At 47.0% G+C, this 17591-nt stretch overlaps 1 protein-coding gene across 1 annotated transcript in view; it reads left to right on the top strand.

Annotated features, from left to right (window-relative positions):
* Nucleotides 1–6507, top strand: part of LOC147008347 (uncharacterized) — a 66106-nt gene extending 59599 nt beyond the window's left edge. Inside the window, 2 exon segments of the mRNA XM_085864700.1 lie at nucleotides 2738–4360; nucleotides 4363–6507. Of these exon segments, the coding sequence (XP_085720826.1) occupies nucleotides 2738–4360; nucleotides 4363–4476 (1737 nt within the window). The 3' untranslated portion in view covers nucleotides 4477–6507.
* The last annotated feature ends 11084 nt before the right edge of the window (nucleotides 6508–17591 follow it).

Genomic DNA, 17591 nt, shown 5'->3' on the forward strand with positions numbered 1-17591 from the left:
GAATCCCTCAACAAGACAAATAAAATATGAGGTGATTGTATTATCCTGAATGAGGATTAAAGATTATTTGAAAGGCCAATCTGTTTTGGGGAACAAGGAGTATTTTTACTTATCAGACTGGTAACCTTCCAATACAGTCAAGGGATATAAGGTCATTTAAAATGTGAATATGTATTATTAAAATAGATACATGTTCAAGCACATAGATGTAATAAGCATGTTGTATTTGAGTACATTTTCCATAAAAGGGTTATAACAATACATTGTGCTTTTCCCAAAAACATTTAAGTTTTCAAGTTAATTTCAATCAAGTTAAATTGGCAACATTTTATTATTATTTTTTTTTATCACCCTCAAACCCATTATGCTAATTTTAGAGAAATTTGCACCGACACCTCCCAAAATATGTATTTGCTTTCTTCTCCAAAACGACATACAATTTCAATGAAACTTGACCAAAACATTCACCAAAGTTTCTTCACGACGTTAAAATATATATACATATATATACATATATATATATATATATGTATATATATATATATATATATATATATATATATATATATATATATATATATATATATATATATATATATATATATATATATATGTATAAATATATATATATATATATATATATATATATATTGTTGCGGATTTCGCGCCCGCCGGCGTGCGAACGGCCACGTAACTCGAATCGCGGCACGTCGCCCACCGGACGGACAATCCAGTCGTGACCCTCTCGGACTAACGCCGGGAACCAGTCACGGGTGGACCTTTCGGTCTCACCGCGATCGAGCCAATCAGCCCCCGCGTGGGATAGGGTTGCTCGCCAAATTCGACCTACCTAAGTACCCACGCGGAGGGTAGACCGGGCGATCGCACCTCGCCGCAGGTCGACTTCGGACACGGGCCACTTAAGCGACCCGTTCCGTACTATCAGAATAACCGAGCGGTGTTATCGTCGACCTCGACGGTTCGATTAATTATCGGGCGTACTCAGCCCACTACCAACCCTTTACGTGAAGCAAGATGAGGGTTCAATGGGGGAAAAGACGAAGCGAAGCGGGAGAACAGTTCAACAATAAAGCACATTTATTCGCGGCACACGGGAAGCACACAAATACAATTCCACCAAAAGCACACAAAAAAAGAAAACACAATTCCATTTACACAAAAAGCAAATATAAAAGTGAAAACACAGTGCAGAGCTAATACCGACTACCGAGCACACGGCAACACTTATACAATTCTACTTCACAGACGGCGCCGACAACACATACCCAAAACCAAGGAAAAGAAATCCCTCAAGGATGAGGCGGGCCTGAGGCCGAGACCGGGTCGCGCCTACCCGTCTGGTGATGAGACGCGGAGCGGCGATGGCGCCTCACTCTGCGGGCCTCGCGGACAGTGCCTGGCAGGGGGTGGGAAAAGGGGCCCCCTTGGTCGCACTATCTCAGCGCGGGGGAAACAGGAGGGGTTGCTGATGCTCGGGGTATAGAGGATCTTTATTATCCCTGGTGTGCGTCTCCACCTCGGCCAGGTCGCGCTGCCGGCCTCCCTCGGGCGTGCAGCTCCTGGCACCGACGCGAGCACCCCCTCGTCTGCCTTCGCCGCTGCCGCCTCTCCGCCTCTGGACTCTCCACCCTGGACTCTTCTTTGGGCTCCCTCGTTCGACTCTCTTCAGCTTCTCCAGCTACTGCAGGCTTCGGGCTCCAGACTTCCACACTCGTCCCCTCCGTTCCGACTCCTTCTCCATCTGCTGACTGACGAACACCGTCCTTTTATCCCCCCGTAGCTTCGCCTTTGACCCCCTCCCTTTGACCTTTCACCTCGCTCCCCATTGGCCCGAGAAAAAGTGGGCGTGAAGGCTTTTTGATCCACAAATTTGCATATATCGATCGTTCTGGAGGCGGGGCCAAATCGCCCCTCGCTCACCGATTGGACGGCAAAAAGTGGGCGTGTGTCGTTTTTGATCCGTTTTTGAAGCACAAAATCCGTGATTTTGTACACGCTGTTCAACGTGCGCCCTGCACGAGTCCAACACCGGTACCCACAGCGGGGCAAGAACGGTGGCGATGCTACGGTTGCGAGGTGTGACGGGAAGGTCGTGGCGGTTGTGGTGAAGCGGCGTTGTGGTTGGTGGTTGATGTTGTGGTTGTGGTGGTAATCATGGCGGGTGGTCCAAAATAAAGATAGTAAAAGAAAAACGGCTATCCTGAAGAGTCGCAGCTCGCATAAATGACATGTATTCCCACTAGACAACGGGTTTGGGCCTAACTACACATGCACTTACCGAGATACCTCACCTAAGGGACCTGAATGGTGGTTTGCGAATTTGGTAACCACAACAATATTTATATGTATAAATATATATATATATATTTTCACATATATATATATATATATATATATATATATATATATATATATATATATATATATATATATATATATATATATATATATATATATATCGGGATCGAAGAGAGTCTGCAGGGCTGTGGGAGGGGGGGGTATGTGTTGCAATAATGCATTTTGTAGTTAGTTTTGTGTTTCAATGTCTTTGCAGGTAAAGAAATGAAAATCATTTTTTACCAACTCTGCTCAGTTCGACACAGAAGATCATTTCAATCAGAAAATACCTTGTTGTCGGGACAATCACAAATCGAGCAGCGTCTCTTCCAAGAACCACAAGAGTTGTTTAAAGGCGATCAAGCAAATCCAAGGAAACGAGAAACCCTTCAAGCGTTCCGTGTGTAACAAGACTTTTAGTACTTCATCAAGTTTACATCGTCATGCAAGATTACATTCTGGGGAGAACCCCTTCAAATATTCCATGTACTCGAAGACAGTTGCTGATTCATCATCTTTACGTCGACATGAACGAACACATTCCCGGGAAAAACACAAATGTTCTGTTTTCCCCAAGGCATTTGTTTCTTCATCATCTTTACATCGACATGATCGACTACATTCTGGGGTTAAACCCAACAAGTGTTCTGTTTGCCCCAAGGCATTTGCTGCTTCATCAACTTTATGTCAACCTGAACGAGTACATTCCGGTGTTAAACCCTACACGTGTTCTGTTTGCCCCAAGGCATTTGCTGCTTCATCATCTTTACATCGACATGATCGACTACATTCTGGGGTTAAACCCTTCAAGTGTTCTGTTTGCCCCAAGGCATTTGCTGCTTCATCAACTTTACATCAACATGAACGAGTACATTCCAGGGATAAACCCTTCAAGTGCTCTGTTTGTAACAAGGCATTTACTCAATCATCATCTTTACAAACACATGAACGAGTACATTCCAGGGATAAACCCTTCAAGTGCTCTGTTTGTAACAAGGCATTTACTCAATCATCATCTTTACAAACACATGAACGAGTACATTCCGGGGTTAAACCCTACAAGTGTTCTGTTTGCCCCAAGGCATTTACTGCTTCATCATCTTTACATCGACATGATCGACTACATTCTGGGGTTAAACCCTACAAGTGTTCTGTTTGCCCTAAGGCATTTGCTGCTTCATCAACTTTACATCAACATGAACGAGTACATTCCGGGGATAAACCCTACAAGTGTTCTGCTTGTAACAAGGCATTTACTCAATCATCATCTTTACAAAAACATGAACGAGTACATTCCGGGGATAAACCCTACAAGTGTTCTCTTTGTCAAAAGGCATTTACTCAATCATCATCTTTACAAACACATGAACGAGTACATTCCGGGAATAAACCCTACGAGTGTTCTGTTTGCCCCAAGGCATTTGCTGTTTTATCAACTTTACATCAACATGAACGAGTACATTCTGGGCATAAACCCTACAAGTGTTCTGTTTGCCCCAAGGCATTTGCTGTTTCATCAACTTTACATGCACATGAACGAGTACATTCCGGGGATAAACCCTACAAGTGTTCTGTTTGCCCCAAGGCATTTACTAATTCATCAACTTTACATCGACATGAACGAGTACATTCCGGGGATAAACCCTACAGATGTTCTGTTTGCCCCAAGGCATTTGCTGTTTCATCAACTTTACATCAACATGAACGAGTACATTCTGGGGATAAACCCTACAAGTGTTCTGTTTGCCCCAAGGCATTTACTAATTCATCAACTTTACATCGACATGAACGAGTACATTCCGGGGATAAACCCTTCAAGTGTTCTGTTTGTAACAAGGCATTTGCTGATTCATCATCTTTCCATCGACATCAACGAGTACATTCCGGGGATAAACCCTACAGATGTTCTTTTTGCCCCAAGGCATTTTCTGATTCATCAACTTTACATCGACACGATCGAGTACATTCCGGGGGTAAACCCAACAAGTGTTCTGTTTGTAATAAGGCATTTGTTTCTTCATCAAAATTTTCTCGTCATCAAAAAATTCATTCGAAGATTCAACAGAGGCGCGAGGACCCAGCTACTCCGATGTGAATTCCGTGTTATCAGGGAAATGACCAAGTACCTGTGTCAAGATCGAGTGATATCCACACTGATTGAGATCTAGTTCTGTCCACACCGATCTTTGTGAGAGAAGGTGGCTTGGAGAGAGTGGAGAGTGGCTTGGAACCATGGACTCCTTTAGAGAAGGACTGGAACCTCACGATCTCGGGGTTTGTCTCTTGAGTCTGAAGGATTAACTTGAGTCCGGGGCTAAGTGATGTGGTCCGGGGCTAAGCTTACTATATAACTCAAAGTGATGAAGTTTCAAAATGGGCTTCTGGCATTGATGTGCAAAAATGATGGTATTCAGACTCCTAAAATGGACACATTTTCCCTCATATCTTGACCAATGTAGTAGCTACAAGAATGAGTTAACACTTTCTAGATTTAGAAGGAGTTCCTCTATCATTTAAAAAAAATTTAATGGAGTTGCCTATTAAAATAAAAAAAAATTATGCGGGGAAAAACAATCATTTTACACGGCCGAACGCACGAGTGATTTTTCCATTTACAGGAGTCTGTTAAATGGGGTTCGGAATGATATAGGAAGCTGAAATTTTGCGTGCCACTTCGAACATACATGTAGTACATCGTGTGCAAAGCACAAGCCTCTAGGTGATGAAGTTTCAAAATGAGCCTCTGGCATGGATGTGCAAAAATAATGCTATTCAGACCACTAAAATGGACACATTTCCCCTCATATCTTGACCAACATAGCAGCTACAAGAATGAGTGAACACTTTCTCGATTCAGAAAGAGGTCCTCTATTATGTGTTAAAATTTCATTGAGCTGCCTCTTACAATACAAAAATTATGCGGGGAAAACAATCATTTTACCCAGCCTGTCAAATTGTTACGAATCTGGAAACCATTCGCATTCACACATACAGTTGACCCAAAGTTTAGTTATTTCGTTAAGTACAGTATATGTGGATAGTTAGAATCTCTCCCCTATATCGAATGGGTTAATTTCATGTGTGCGCTGTGGGTTTCTTTTATAGTCAGGTTTTTTTACATCTTTAAATCGCACAACGCCAACAAACCCCCTCACTTCACTCCTCCCACTCTGCAGGTGAACAAGCGCTTCAGCCGCCCAGCTTTCACTTCACACCACGGCGCCATAACGCACGTGTTTCTGACTACGGACGTGGGCGGAGCCCCCCTCGCCTCAGAGCCGACTCCGCCCCAACAAGATGGAATGTTGCTCTCGTCTAAACGGGGGTGAGATCGCCTCAGCTCCGACTCCGCCCCATCATAGAAGAATGTCTCCCCTCTCGACACTGGGGAAGACAACAAAACAGCCTTTCTCGGGGGAGGAGCACTGAGACGCCGTCATGTCCTCTCTCCTACAATCGCGGCTGGCCACCATGACACCGAAAATGCCCCATCCAATCCAGAGGCGAGTTACAGGAGAACGGATCCCTCCACCCCGCATCGGAGGTGGGGGGGGGGGGATAAAGGGGATCGAGAGTCGTTCAGACGGGTCTTTTGTTAGGTGTTGGTTCATTGGAGGTCGTTCCTTGTTTCTGGTCTGCTGGGCTCTCCTGGTCGTCGGTCATCATCCGTGGCTGGCCGGGTCGTTCGTTGGATCGTGGCTGCGCTTGTTGGATTCTGGTTCTTGGGTTTGAGTCCCACCCTGGTGGGTTGTGTTGGAACGCTCAAGCTGGGATCCCCGTTCCCATCCACGGACTCTGAGCTCCACAAGTACGAGTCGGTAAAACTGCACGAGGCGGCCAGGTACCCGACCAGAGTCTGACCCCCAGCTTGCCTAACCTCCACGGCTGGAGGGTCCAATAAAGGCCAGCCGGCTCCATTTCTTTTTGGGTGTGTGTGTCCGTCTGTGGCCAGTCTTAGAAGTAAAACTGTTAAGTGTTTGTCATTGTACATTTGCCTACATCTATATTCGTGATTAAGTCTGCTCTGTGTTTCCCTCCCTATTACCTTGTAAATAAATATCTGTTAAATGTTCCAATTCGTTGTCTGTGCTTTCTTTCATTGACCCAGTATAGTTCAGGCTTGAGAATTAGGGAGGCTGATTAAATTGTTATTTGGGCCGGCACGGCTTTGGTAATTCCCGCTCGCTTACGCCGGATCCAAGTCTGAAACAGCGACTCGGTTCGAACAAAGCCGGCCGAGGGTGTGGCTTCGCCGGTAGCGAGACCACGTGGCTAATTAGGTAAATTGGAATCAGACAAAAAGACCCTAACCGCGCGGTCAAAATATTGGCGTCTACGGTCCATTAAGCGACCCGTCGACTTCGGAGTTATCTGGAGTGACGACCTTCAATTCCGGATGTTCGGAGGGGAGACGGGCCAACTGCTCCATCTCGCGGTTGTTCCTCACCCACGAACCCGGCACCCCAACAATTAGTGTCAGGAGTGGGATTCGGACCCCTCCGCTCCCATCGAGAAATTAATGGGACTCGGATTAGGGGTGTGCGAAGCAACCTCCCTGTTCCCTCCAAATTAAGAGCATTCAAATTTATTCTCAGGACGAGCCATGGCGGGCCAAGATGGGCTGGAGCAGGTGGGTTGAGACCTAAGCTTAGGGGAATCCATGGTACAGGACGACACCTCCAAGCAAGAAGACACCCCCCCCGCTATAGGGCCCAGAGGTTATAATGGGCGTGGGAGGGGCGGCGTATGACCTCCCCCCCCTCCATCAAATTTCCCCCTCGATCCCTGCCAGTTCCGCACACCATCATGTCAGATCGGCTCCACTGAGTCAATTTGACTTGAGCCAGTTGGTGGAAATACGAACGAACATGCAAAACCAACAGAGGGGTGATATGCAACGAAAGGATGCAAATATGCAAAGAATGGAAAGCCGAATGGATGCGAATATGCAAGCATGGAGGAGTAATGTGCAAGCTTCCAAAACTGCATGGATGCGACCACAGGCACTGAAAGGCGAAATGCGGACCATTGTCCGGAATGTTACAGATGGGACCAGTACACTACGTGGGGAAATGACCGAGTCAAGGGGGAGTGTAACGGCTGTTCGGACCGCGATGTAGACGGGCAAGTTCGAGGGGACGAGTGACGCCGTAATAATTAAGGCAGAAACCTGTGAACTCAGGCAGGTAGAGACGGAGAACCAGGAATTAGAAAAGGTAGATGAAGGGTCCAAAATTAAAGAGGAACACACACAAGTAGAGCCAGGAGGGGACATTGAGTTTGAGCGGGTGGAATGTGTCAAGACCCAATGCGAGGGTAGGATGAGCCTCCCACAGGAACGAGGGGAGAGGGTATGCTCCCTCGAAGCAGATTGAATTGAAAAAAAATAAACTTTTTCATGAAGAAATCTTTGCGGCTTGTTCCAAGTCAAAGCCAAAAAACATGTCGGCCAAAAAACATGGCGGCTTCAGACCTCAGTGATGTTACCCAGGAAACGCTTTTAGACCCCAGACAGCGAGGTGGCTGAGGATACGCCTGATGAAGGATATAATTTATGAAGGCCGTTAATTATCGTCAAAAGGGGTGTTTTAATTAACCCAAACACCCAGTTTTCACTCTTACACATCCTTGGAGTTTTCTTCATGTGCATGCAAAGTTTCAGGCTGCTCGGTTTCATGGTTTTGGAGTTATGGAGGAGAAACATTGACACACACACACACACACACACACACACACACACACACACACACACACACACACACACACACACACACACACACACACACACACACACACACACACTCATTGCCTTTGATTGGTATAGACAGCTGTGTCGGAGTGGCAACCCGTCCAGGATCGTAACTTCAGCCAAGAAACTGTTTCAGCAGAACCGATGCTCTCTGCAGAGCAAGGTGAATGAATGAATGAAGAGGAGACAGTGTTGAAAGAAATTGCAAATGAATGAAACATTCCAAACTATATTGTATAAGAACTCTCATCAGATGTTACACACAAACACTTGTAAATTGTCCATAATTAGTGATTTTGCCAAGTTTACCCCATGGATTGAAAAATTACCAGTGGTGTTCAGTATTATTTAATTCTGATGGGGTAACCTTGAAACATTCGGCCATTTCCAGGCCCTGCTGCTCCTTGGGTCACCGAGGGTCATTGGGGGCTCCAATAAATTAAATAAAATTGTCCATTGTGAGATGACAATAAATCAATCAGATCGTTCACAATCTTCGTCAACGATCAACAAAAGCAAGGAAAAGTGACAACATGACTCATCGATCATAGTTATGGCTGTGTAAATTCGCAGAACACCATAAAGGTTCCTTAGATCAGTTATGACGCTAAGTTTATGTGCAGATAGGTCCCCCATCGTTGTTTAAAGGGAATTCTTCATGTTTCACCGGGCTGCGACTGTTTGAGATCGGGTTTTTCTTTATCTATCGTTATTTTGAGCCACCATTGCAATAAACCTCCACACAAACAACCGCCACCACCAACTACTCTACAACGCCAACCACACTCACACCACCTCCACAACAATCACCACCATCTTCGCCACTACGCCCGCTTACGAACGCCATCCTTCACGGACCACGGTAAGACGCTTTCCGCGTCGGAAACCGTCCGAGAAGGATTGGCAGGACAAAAGCTCCTGCGAGCCTGTGGGGTTTTTTCCCGCCTATTTTCCCCGCGCTTGGTGTGAAAGGAAGGGGGCAGGGCAGCTCATTGCCGATTGGTGGATGCACGGCGTGAGGCGGTCGGAGTGAGGGAACGCCTCTTTTCGGGAGGCTTCAAGAAGGGAGGCGGAGCCGAAAACGGGGTGGGGCGAAGGGCGGAGCCCCGCGCTATAAAGGGCGGACCGCACGCGGAGCTCTCTCTTCTGGTTCTTCTGGCTTCTGGTGCTTTCTTGGTTTAACGCTTCGTCTTGGTCCATGAGCTCTCGTTGCTTGAGCTCTCTGTCTCCCTCTCTCAGACCTGCGCTCGTGGTCCGGCGAGCGGCCTGTTGGTGGAGACGCGGACGGGAGGCCTGTGGTGGACCTGCGTGTCTGGAAGATGAGAGTGCCGGAGAGAGTTCACCGGCCACGAAAGGGAGGTCCTTTCTTTTCCTTTTATTTTTGTATGCATTGTATGCATCGTCTGCCAAGTTGAACTGCTTAAGTGTCTGTGCTTGTAAATAAATCCTTGCTTATTCGGTGGTATTGCTTTTTATTGCATTTCTTTGGCTGTACATACGTACGTGCATGAATTCTTTGCCTTGCCTGTACATATTGCATGACTGCCCTTGCGTGTGTGTGTAAATAATAAATGTGCTTGTCGAACTGTTCCCCATTCGGTGCATCCTTTCCCTGTTTGAAAGTGCCATCTTACTTCGTGGAATAATTGGTAGTGGGGTTTGAACACCCGAGTAAAGAAGAATCACTGAACCGTCGAGGTCGGCGATAAAACCGCTCGGTTATCCCTGTAGCACGGAACGAACCGCTTAAGCGGTTCATGTCCTAAGCCGACCTGCGGTGTGGTGCAACCCCTCGGTAGGTTACCCGCGCGGGTTTTTAGGTATATCGACATTCGGCGATTCACCCTATTTCGCGCGGGAAGAATGCGGAAAGGGTTGTGGTGAGGTTAAACCCCCACCCGTGACTGGCTCCTGGTGGTTGTTCCAAGGAGGGTCACGACTGAATTGTCCGATCGGTGGGCGACGCGGTCACGATTGGAGTTATGTGGCCGATCGCACGCCGGCAGGCGCGAATTCGTAACAATATTGTTACGGTTGTGGAAATTCACAGATCACCATTCAGGTTCCCCGAAGATCAGTTATGTCAATAAGTGTGTGTTCCAGGTTAGATTTCCCCACTGATGTATAACGGGCATTGTTTGTGTGCCGGCTGTGAACCGTTGAGGTAGTGTTCTTTTCTGTCTTTTATTTTAAACAATCATCTCCTCACCATCTTCTCCACAACCGCCATCATCCCCTCACCATCTTCTCCACAACCGCCATCATCTCACCATCTTCTCCACAACCGCCATCATCTCCTCACCATCTTCACCACAACCGCGTGAAGCCGGTGATTCCAAACACGTCCGCGTTTGATGGCAAGATCGGATCAAAACGTCAAAAGGGGCGGAGCCATCCGGGGGTGAAGGGTCGAACGTGAAGAAGCGAAGCCCCAGGGACTATAAAGGGCCACGTTCGCTCGCCGTTAATCAGAACGAGTTGGAGCACGAGTGGGAGCTGGAGAGAGGCGCTGGTGTGGTGGAGTCGGGAAGAACGCTTGGAAAAGAGCGCTTGGAGAGAGTGTTCGTGTTCGCGCTGTGCTGGTGTGGTGGAGTCGGGAAGAGAGCTGGAGAGTTCGGAGGTTGGAGTGTGGGCAGAGACATCGAGGGTCGCCGAACCAGGACCCAGCGAGTCACCAAGAGGGTGGCAGGTAGCCCGCTCGGTCTCTCGGAGCCCCTTCGGTCATCCTGGCTCCGAGCAATTATAAAGGCTCACGAGCCCGGTTCTTCCTTTCTTTCTTGGGTTTTGCATGAAAGTCTGTGGCGCCTTGTCCATAAGTAACAAACTGATTAAGTACATGTACATCATAAATAGACATCGGCTGTAGGTTTTTGCTCGTGTCTTGTCCCCATCCCCTCATTCACTGCTTACGTGCCTGCATTGAAAATAAATACCCTCGTTGTTTCAATGTTCACCTGCTCGTTGCGTCCCTTCCTCCATTGACTGCCATAATTGCGTTCGGGATATTAGCTGGCTGATTATAAGCTGATAAAACGTACATCTGGTCCGACGGGGCTTGGCGATATAAAACCGCTCGGCAATCGCAAATGGAACGAGCTGCTTAAGCGGCTCGTTTTCGTGCAGGTCCCGTCGAGGTAGAAACTCCCGGCATTTCTGTCCGCACGAATAATTAGGGACATCGACAATTCGGCGATCGACCCTGCAGCGCGTGGACAGAAGAGTTGGCTGGTTTATGGTGTGTTAAAAGCACACAAGCTGGGTTTCGGCGTTGATCCGGAAGTTGTGATGAGATTGCCACGTTTGGTGGGCGCGTGCGGCCGCAATTGAGCTAAAGGCGGTCGTCCGCACGCCGGAGTGGCGAAAATCTACAACAATATGTTAGGATGATGTAAGATACAAAAACCTTGATGAGGAATTTTATAGATAAAAAAAATCATGGGACTTTGAAAATAAATAATTCCGTGGCCGTGAATCAAACCCGGGCCTCGGCGGTGAATGCACCCAAACCTTACCACTACCAGGGAAGCTGATTCTGTATAAAGCGTCATCAATGTTAGTAAAATGGAGTATCGCACATGTTTGTAAACGTACGTTGAGAGAAAATTGACGACGTCATTCTTTCAAAAACAACAACACGATCACAAAACTTTACTGGAAGCTTGAACCCTCCGTCGCGTTCGACGGGACACATTGACCCGGCAGAGTTTTGTTTTCTTGCAACTTTTTGAATAAAAATGTTTTTTTTTGGTTTGATTTTTCACACATGCACCAGATAAAGGGGTTCACACATTCCTGTGTGTTTGTTTAATTTTTTTTCGGGATTGTCATTAAAAATTTAATGTGAAAAAACCACATTAATGCAGTCGTGGGTGAGATGGACCTGAGTATTCATTACCTTCGCAAACTTTGTTGCGAAGGTTATGTTTTGATCTGTCTGGTTTCGCCCGGGTCGCCGAGGTTGCCTCACACATCGCCGTCCATGACCTTAACGGTGGCCAACGTCCCTCGGCACACACGCTTCAGATGACCTACCTTTGTGACAACGTAAACACACGGTGCTTTTAAACGGGCACACACGGCGCAGGTGTCGACCTCCGCATCCCAAACACGTCTGCGGGATCACCTCTCCGCTCGTGCGGCCACGCGGCGACGTCTGGCCCCGACCCGCACCGAAGGTCGTGCGTGCGTCCCGGGGCGCTCGCGACACCGCGTGGGTCCCCGGGCCATCCGCCATGCCGCGGCCGGTGGTGGCCCGAACATCTCCGAGAGTCTGCTCGACAGCTGAAGCAGTGTCGGCCGCCGAGGTAAATGTAATGGCTTCACCCTTCAGCCGTAGAACCGCCGAAACCATTTTCGCATCTCAGCCACGAAATCAGCAACGCGCTCCTTTGTACCTTTCGCGAAGCGATCGAACTGGTATCGAGCCAGCTGTAATGACTTCTCCGGCGCCATGCGTGCTTTCATCTTCTGCACAATGTCCCAAAACGACAGCCCGTCATCACTGGGCTTGTCTGGCGCCACCAAATCACTCAGTAATCGATAATGTTCCGCTGATAGCAAGGCAAGCAAGATCGACTTCTCTTTGCTCTCGTCGACCACATCATTCGCGTGGAAATAGCACCCCAACTGTTCTGAAAACAATTCGAAGTCGTCTACGACGAAAACGGGCACCTGTCCGTGCGCCGTGACTCGTCGATCACATCCTCGTCGCCAAATGTGGTGTCTGAGGTGCAGCGGAACATGGAGAGCGAGAGCGTTGCAGTAACTCCGCTTTATTGCCCGTCCGGATGTACATCAACGCCACCCCTGGCGGGCGAGTTATGATACACGAAAACCCAATCACGTGATACAGCACAGCTTTGTATTTCTTAATTTATTTGTGAATATGTGTGTTTGTTTATTTGTTTGTTATTCGCATAACTCCAAAAGTATTGAACTGAATCGCAGCAAATTTGGTGGGATGATTGGTTATTATCCGAGGACCATTTGATTAGATTTTGGGAACGATCGGGTCAAAGGTCAAGGTCAAGGTCATGAAAAGGTCAAAATCGTCTTTTCACAATAGCACGGTCAATTTGTATCCAATTTGCATGCAACTAATGCCAAAATGTTCAGAATTCAATGCCCCATCTTGTGATATGTGACATGACACAATGACGTAATTACCCTTATTAGCGGTTGGGAGTCAAAGGTCAGGGTGGGGGTCACGACATTGCAAAATGTGCGGTTTTAGTCATAACACGGTCAATTCTTATCCGATTTGCATGAAACCAATACCAAAATGTTGACTGTTCTGTTTCCCACACTCCAATACCAATTACAAAATGAAGAGTACAAAGGTCAAAGTCGAGGGTATGAAAAGGTCAAAATCGTCATTTTGCCATAGTGCAGTCAATTTTTATCTAATTTGCATGCAACCAATGCCAAAATGTTGTGAATTCAATGCCCAATCTTGTGATACACGATATGACACAGGAAATTTAATGTTTTTAGACCATCATAACACAAATGAGATGGCAGATGTGGTATGGGATTAAATACCCTCACAATCAACGGTTTCTGGGGGGGTGCGGGGGGCAAAATGTAGCCTTGGCGAAGGTATGCGCTCTACTGAGTGCCCGTTCTAGTTTAACCTCTATTTCGCTCGAACAAAACACTTTTACACATGACCTTTCAAGTATATTTAGAACAAAGTGTGATGCATATTCCGATGGTCTCCAGGCAGCTGTCTCCGCAGACACCATCACCAGTGCCACTGTCTCCGCAGACACCATCAGACCGGACATGGCAAGGGGGAGGAGCCTCCATGACGTTTCTCGTTATTTGCTCCGTCAAGGCACGTGACGAAATATCGGAAGTCGTTTTTATTGTTGTTGTTGTTGTTGTTGTTGTTGTTGTTGTTGTTGTTGTTGTAATCAACATTGAGATCTTTTTCGACTTTCTGTGATGAATCTTTCATCCGCGACATGATCCTGCAAAATAATCTTAATCCTGAAACAATTATAATATTGTATTATTAATGATAATAGTTTTTAAATGATTCTTTGGAAGGAAAAAGACTTTTTGACAGAAACAAAGGAATATTTACATCGTTCTCATATTACATGTATATGTTGGGAAAATCACATGACCAGGCTGGGAATCGAACACGGGTTTTTCAGTAAACCCTTGTATTGTTGTGCCATGTTCTCACGCATCCATGTTCTATTGTTCGTTCACACTCCCATTGTTCTCATCATTCCACGTGAACATTGAACGATCTCTACGTGTCGTTGTGCTTACTCTTCTCACCAAGGATTGTTCAACATGTTGACAGACGAATGGTCTCCGGACAAGGTCCCAGAGGAGACGGTCCAAGACAGAAAGACCACCGACCTGCCTGTGGTGAAAGAGTGAGAGACCCAAAGACTCGGCCTCATCGTGGAGTTTCCACAATCCCGAGGGTGGGATCGGGAGATGACTACACCGTGAGGGGATACAAGAAGATATCAATCAATCATCCGGTTTATTTAATATAAATCTCACGTCACGTCGTGTGTACAAGGTTTGGGGTCACAATCGCTCCGAATCCAAAGGTCATTCCGAATCTAAACTTCTGGTCCGGGTTTTGTGACTCGCCCGCTGTTTTGGCGCCACATGCTCCTCCCTCGCGCTCCCATCTTCCACCATTTTGTGTGTGGACACTGATCGTGCGGAGTCCTCGACGGACGGGCGTGGGGACGGCGGAACGCGATGTTGGGTGGTTCGTTTGTCCGAGACATAATAAGGGGGTTTACGTCCTCGAGGAGGGGAGTGGTGAGCGAGCACGGATTTCTCTGTTATGGAGGTCGAGGCTCAGGGAGCGGGTGCATCGCCGATCAAAGGGAATCGGACCTTGGACGCAGCTGTGATAGAGGGGAAGGGTACTCGAGGTACCCCCTGAGACCCGGGATCCTCCATTTGAATAACCAGCGAGCAACATGGACACGTTGCTGACCGCAGCACAATTGCTCCACCGTCAGGAGTGGAAACGTCCACCCGGTGAGTAGGGAGGGGGGAGGGGGAGCTTGGGACGGGATATCACCGGCGGTATGACGTCATGACCGTGTCGGGGGAATCCCTGCTTATCCCACCTCTTCACACATGGTTGTTACCTCCACCACCCAGGTTGGACGGACTTTATGCTTCCATCCATGTCTCTGTCTGTGAACAGGATATCTTAAGAAGTTGCGGATTGATTTGGTGGACAGGTTAGGTGTGTGACAAGGACAAATTTATTCGATCCGAATCCGACACGATAATTATTTATTTAATACTAGGCGAAACCCCATCACAGACGGATTCCGTTCATTCAACCACCCTCACCAGCTCACCCACACTCGAGGGACATGGACTGGACAGGGCGTGCTTGCCCCCGCCTACTCATCCCCCACCCCTATCCCATTCCCCCCTGCCTCCCACCCCCTGCATTCAATTTGCTTACCCCCGCCCAAAAGTTTAATTACCTCGGCCCTGCCCCCCATCTCTTGATTCCCTGCCCCACTTGCTCCCGGGCCCCCGCCACTCTGTCCACCCCTCATACTCAACCCCGCCTAATCCACCCCAGCCCCCGCCCAATCATCCCCCGCCCCATTTCCCCCGTCTCCCGCTTTCAATTTGCTTACCCCCACCCAAAAATTTGCTGACCTTGCCCCCCGCCTATTCACTCCCTGCCCCCGTCTCTTCATCCCCTGCCCCCGCCTCTTCACTCCTCGCCCCCGTCTCAACGAAAAGTGTTTATTCTGCTTCAGAGTTGAAAGTTCACTATTGCCACTATGTGCGATGCACTCTTTCAGGTACGAAGTTTCTTTCAGTCCAGGTCACAGTACCGAGAAACATGTGACACGACCGCGAGGAGGAGCACAAAATTGGTCCTTCCGTATTAATACATATATATATATATATATATATATATATATATATATATATATATATATGTACATATATATATATATATATATATATATATATATATATATATACATATATATATATATAATAGATCATAAGTGATTCTTCCAATAGAGGAGAAGCTCTTAGTTGGTGGAGAACTTGATCCTTGATGTCTTGAGACATTTCATCGATCCTTCCTTTGATGGTATCGTTTGATAGAGAGATTTGGGAAAGCTTGTTTGCGCTATCCTTCCCCAGAACGAGATCTGCTGCACACAGTACACTTGGTTTTATGAGAGTCTCTCCGATGTTATGGATCTTTTTGGCCCTTTGTAATCAACATGGCGATCTCACAGGAAGCCTCAACAACCTTTGAAGTCTGTTGCCAAAATGCTCCACTGCTGTCCATCTTGGCTTGCTTCAAGGACTGCCTTTTTGTTTCAAAGAATGCCTTGGGTTTGGCACCTGGAGAAGGATGCGTTGTCTTCAAGTGGAGTTCCAAGCGTGTGGGCCGCACGACATCATTGTTCAGTCTTGTGGCATATGACCCACTGGCAGACCTGTTGGTCACCCTTTTGGAGGGACACAAATTCAAATCGAATATATTCTCCAAGAAAATCCCGCTTTTTTCACTCATTGCGAATTATTTGGTTTCAAATGGGCACTGCAAATCTGTGAAGAAAAAAATTAATTTTAACATTAAATTTAAATAAATGTTAAATTTTAAAATTAATTTTAAAAACCGAAAATGGAAGGCTGAGTTGCGAATAGAAAACGAAAATTATTACAGGTGATACTTTTTTTTTAGTGGGTGGAGCTGGTAACCTTCGCAACCATTAATTTTTTGATTTTCAAATGGTTTCTGGTCACTGTCACATAAATAGACAATCACAGGTGAGATAGGTCCATTGAAGGTCTGTTGTCTGGTCCTGCCAGATGAGATATGTGACTTGCTTCAGGTACCATGTCAATCTGTTTAATGGTCAGGTACCAAGGGGTGACGCTGCTCTCAGTGCCCGGCAAGGTCTTTGCCCTGATAATTCTTTATAGGGTTCGCCACCATCTGGTTGAGCACCAGCATCCAGAGCAGTCAGGCTTTACACCAAAGATGTCAACGATTGACTGTATCCTTACTGTTCAGGTCGTCACTAAACACAGACGAGAGCTTCGGCAGGGGCTGCTTGCAGCCTATGTTGATCTCTGTGAAGCGTTTGATTCAGTGAATCGGAATGCCCTGTAGAGGATTCTTGGTTTTCGTGGGGTGCCACCAAACCTGATCAATCTGATGTCTGAACTCGACTCTGGTACTGAGAGTGCTGTGAGATGTGGTCGTACCATCTCTGACTTTTCTCGACTTGTTACTGGAGTTCGTCAGGGGTGTGTACTGGCCCCACACTTTTCAGCGCTTCTATGGACTGGATTCTGGGGAAGATGTTGGAGAGATCACACCGTGGTGCATCATTTGGGAATGTCAACATCTCTGACCTTGATTTCACAGATGATGCAGTCATCTTTGTGGGGATTCTAGATATCCTTTTGGAGGCCCTTGAGGTGCTGAACGAGGAGTTGGAGC

This window comes from Eptatretus burgeri, chromosome 19 (genome assembly GCF_056783735.1).
Source record: "Eptatretus burgeri isolate ZD-2024b chromosome 19, Ebu_testis_v1, whole genome shotgun sequence".
Lineage (NCBI taxonomy): Eukaryota > Metazoa > Chordata > Myxini > Myxiniformes > Myxinidae > Eptatretus > Eptatretus burgeri.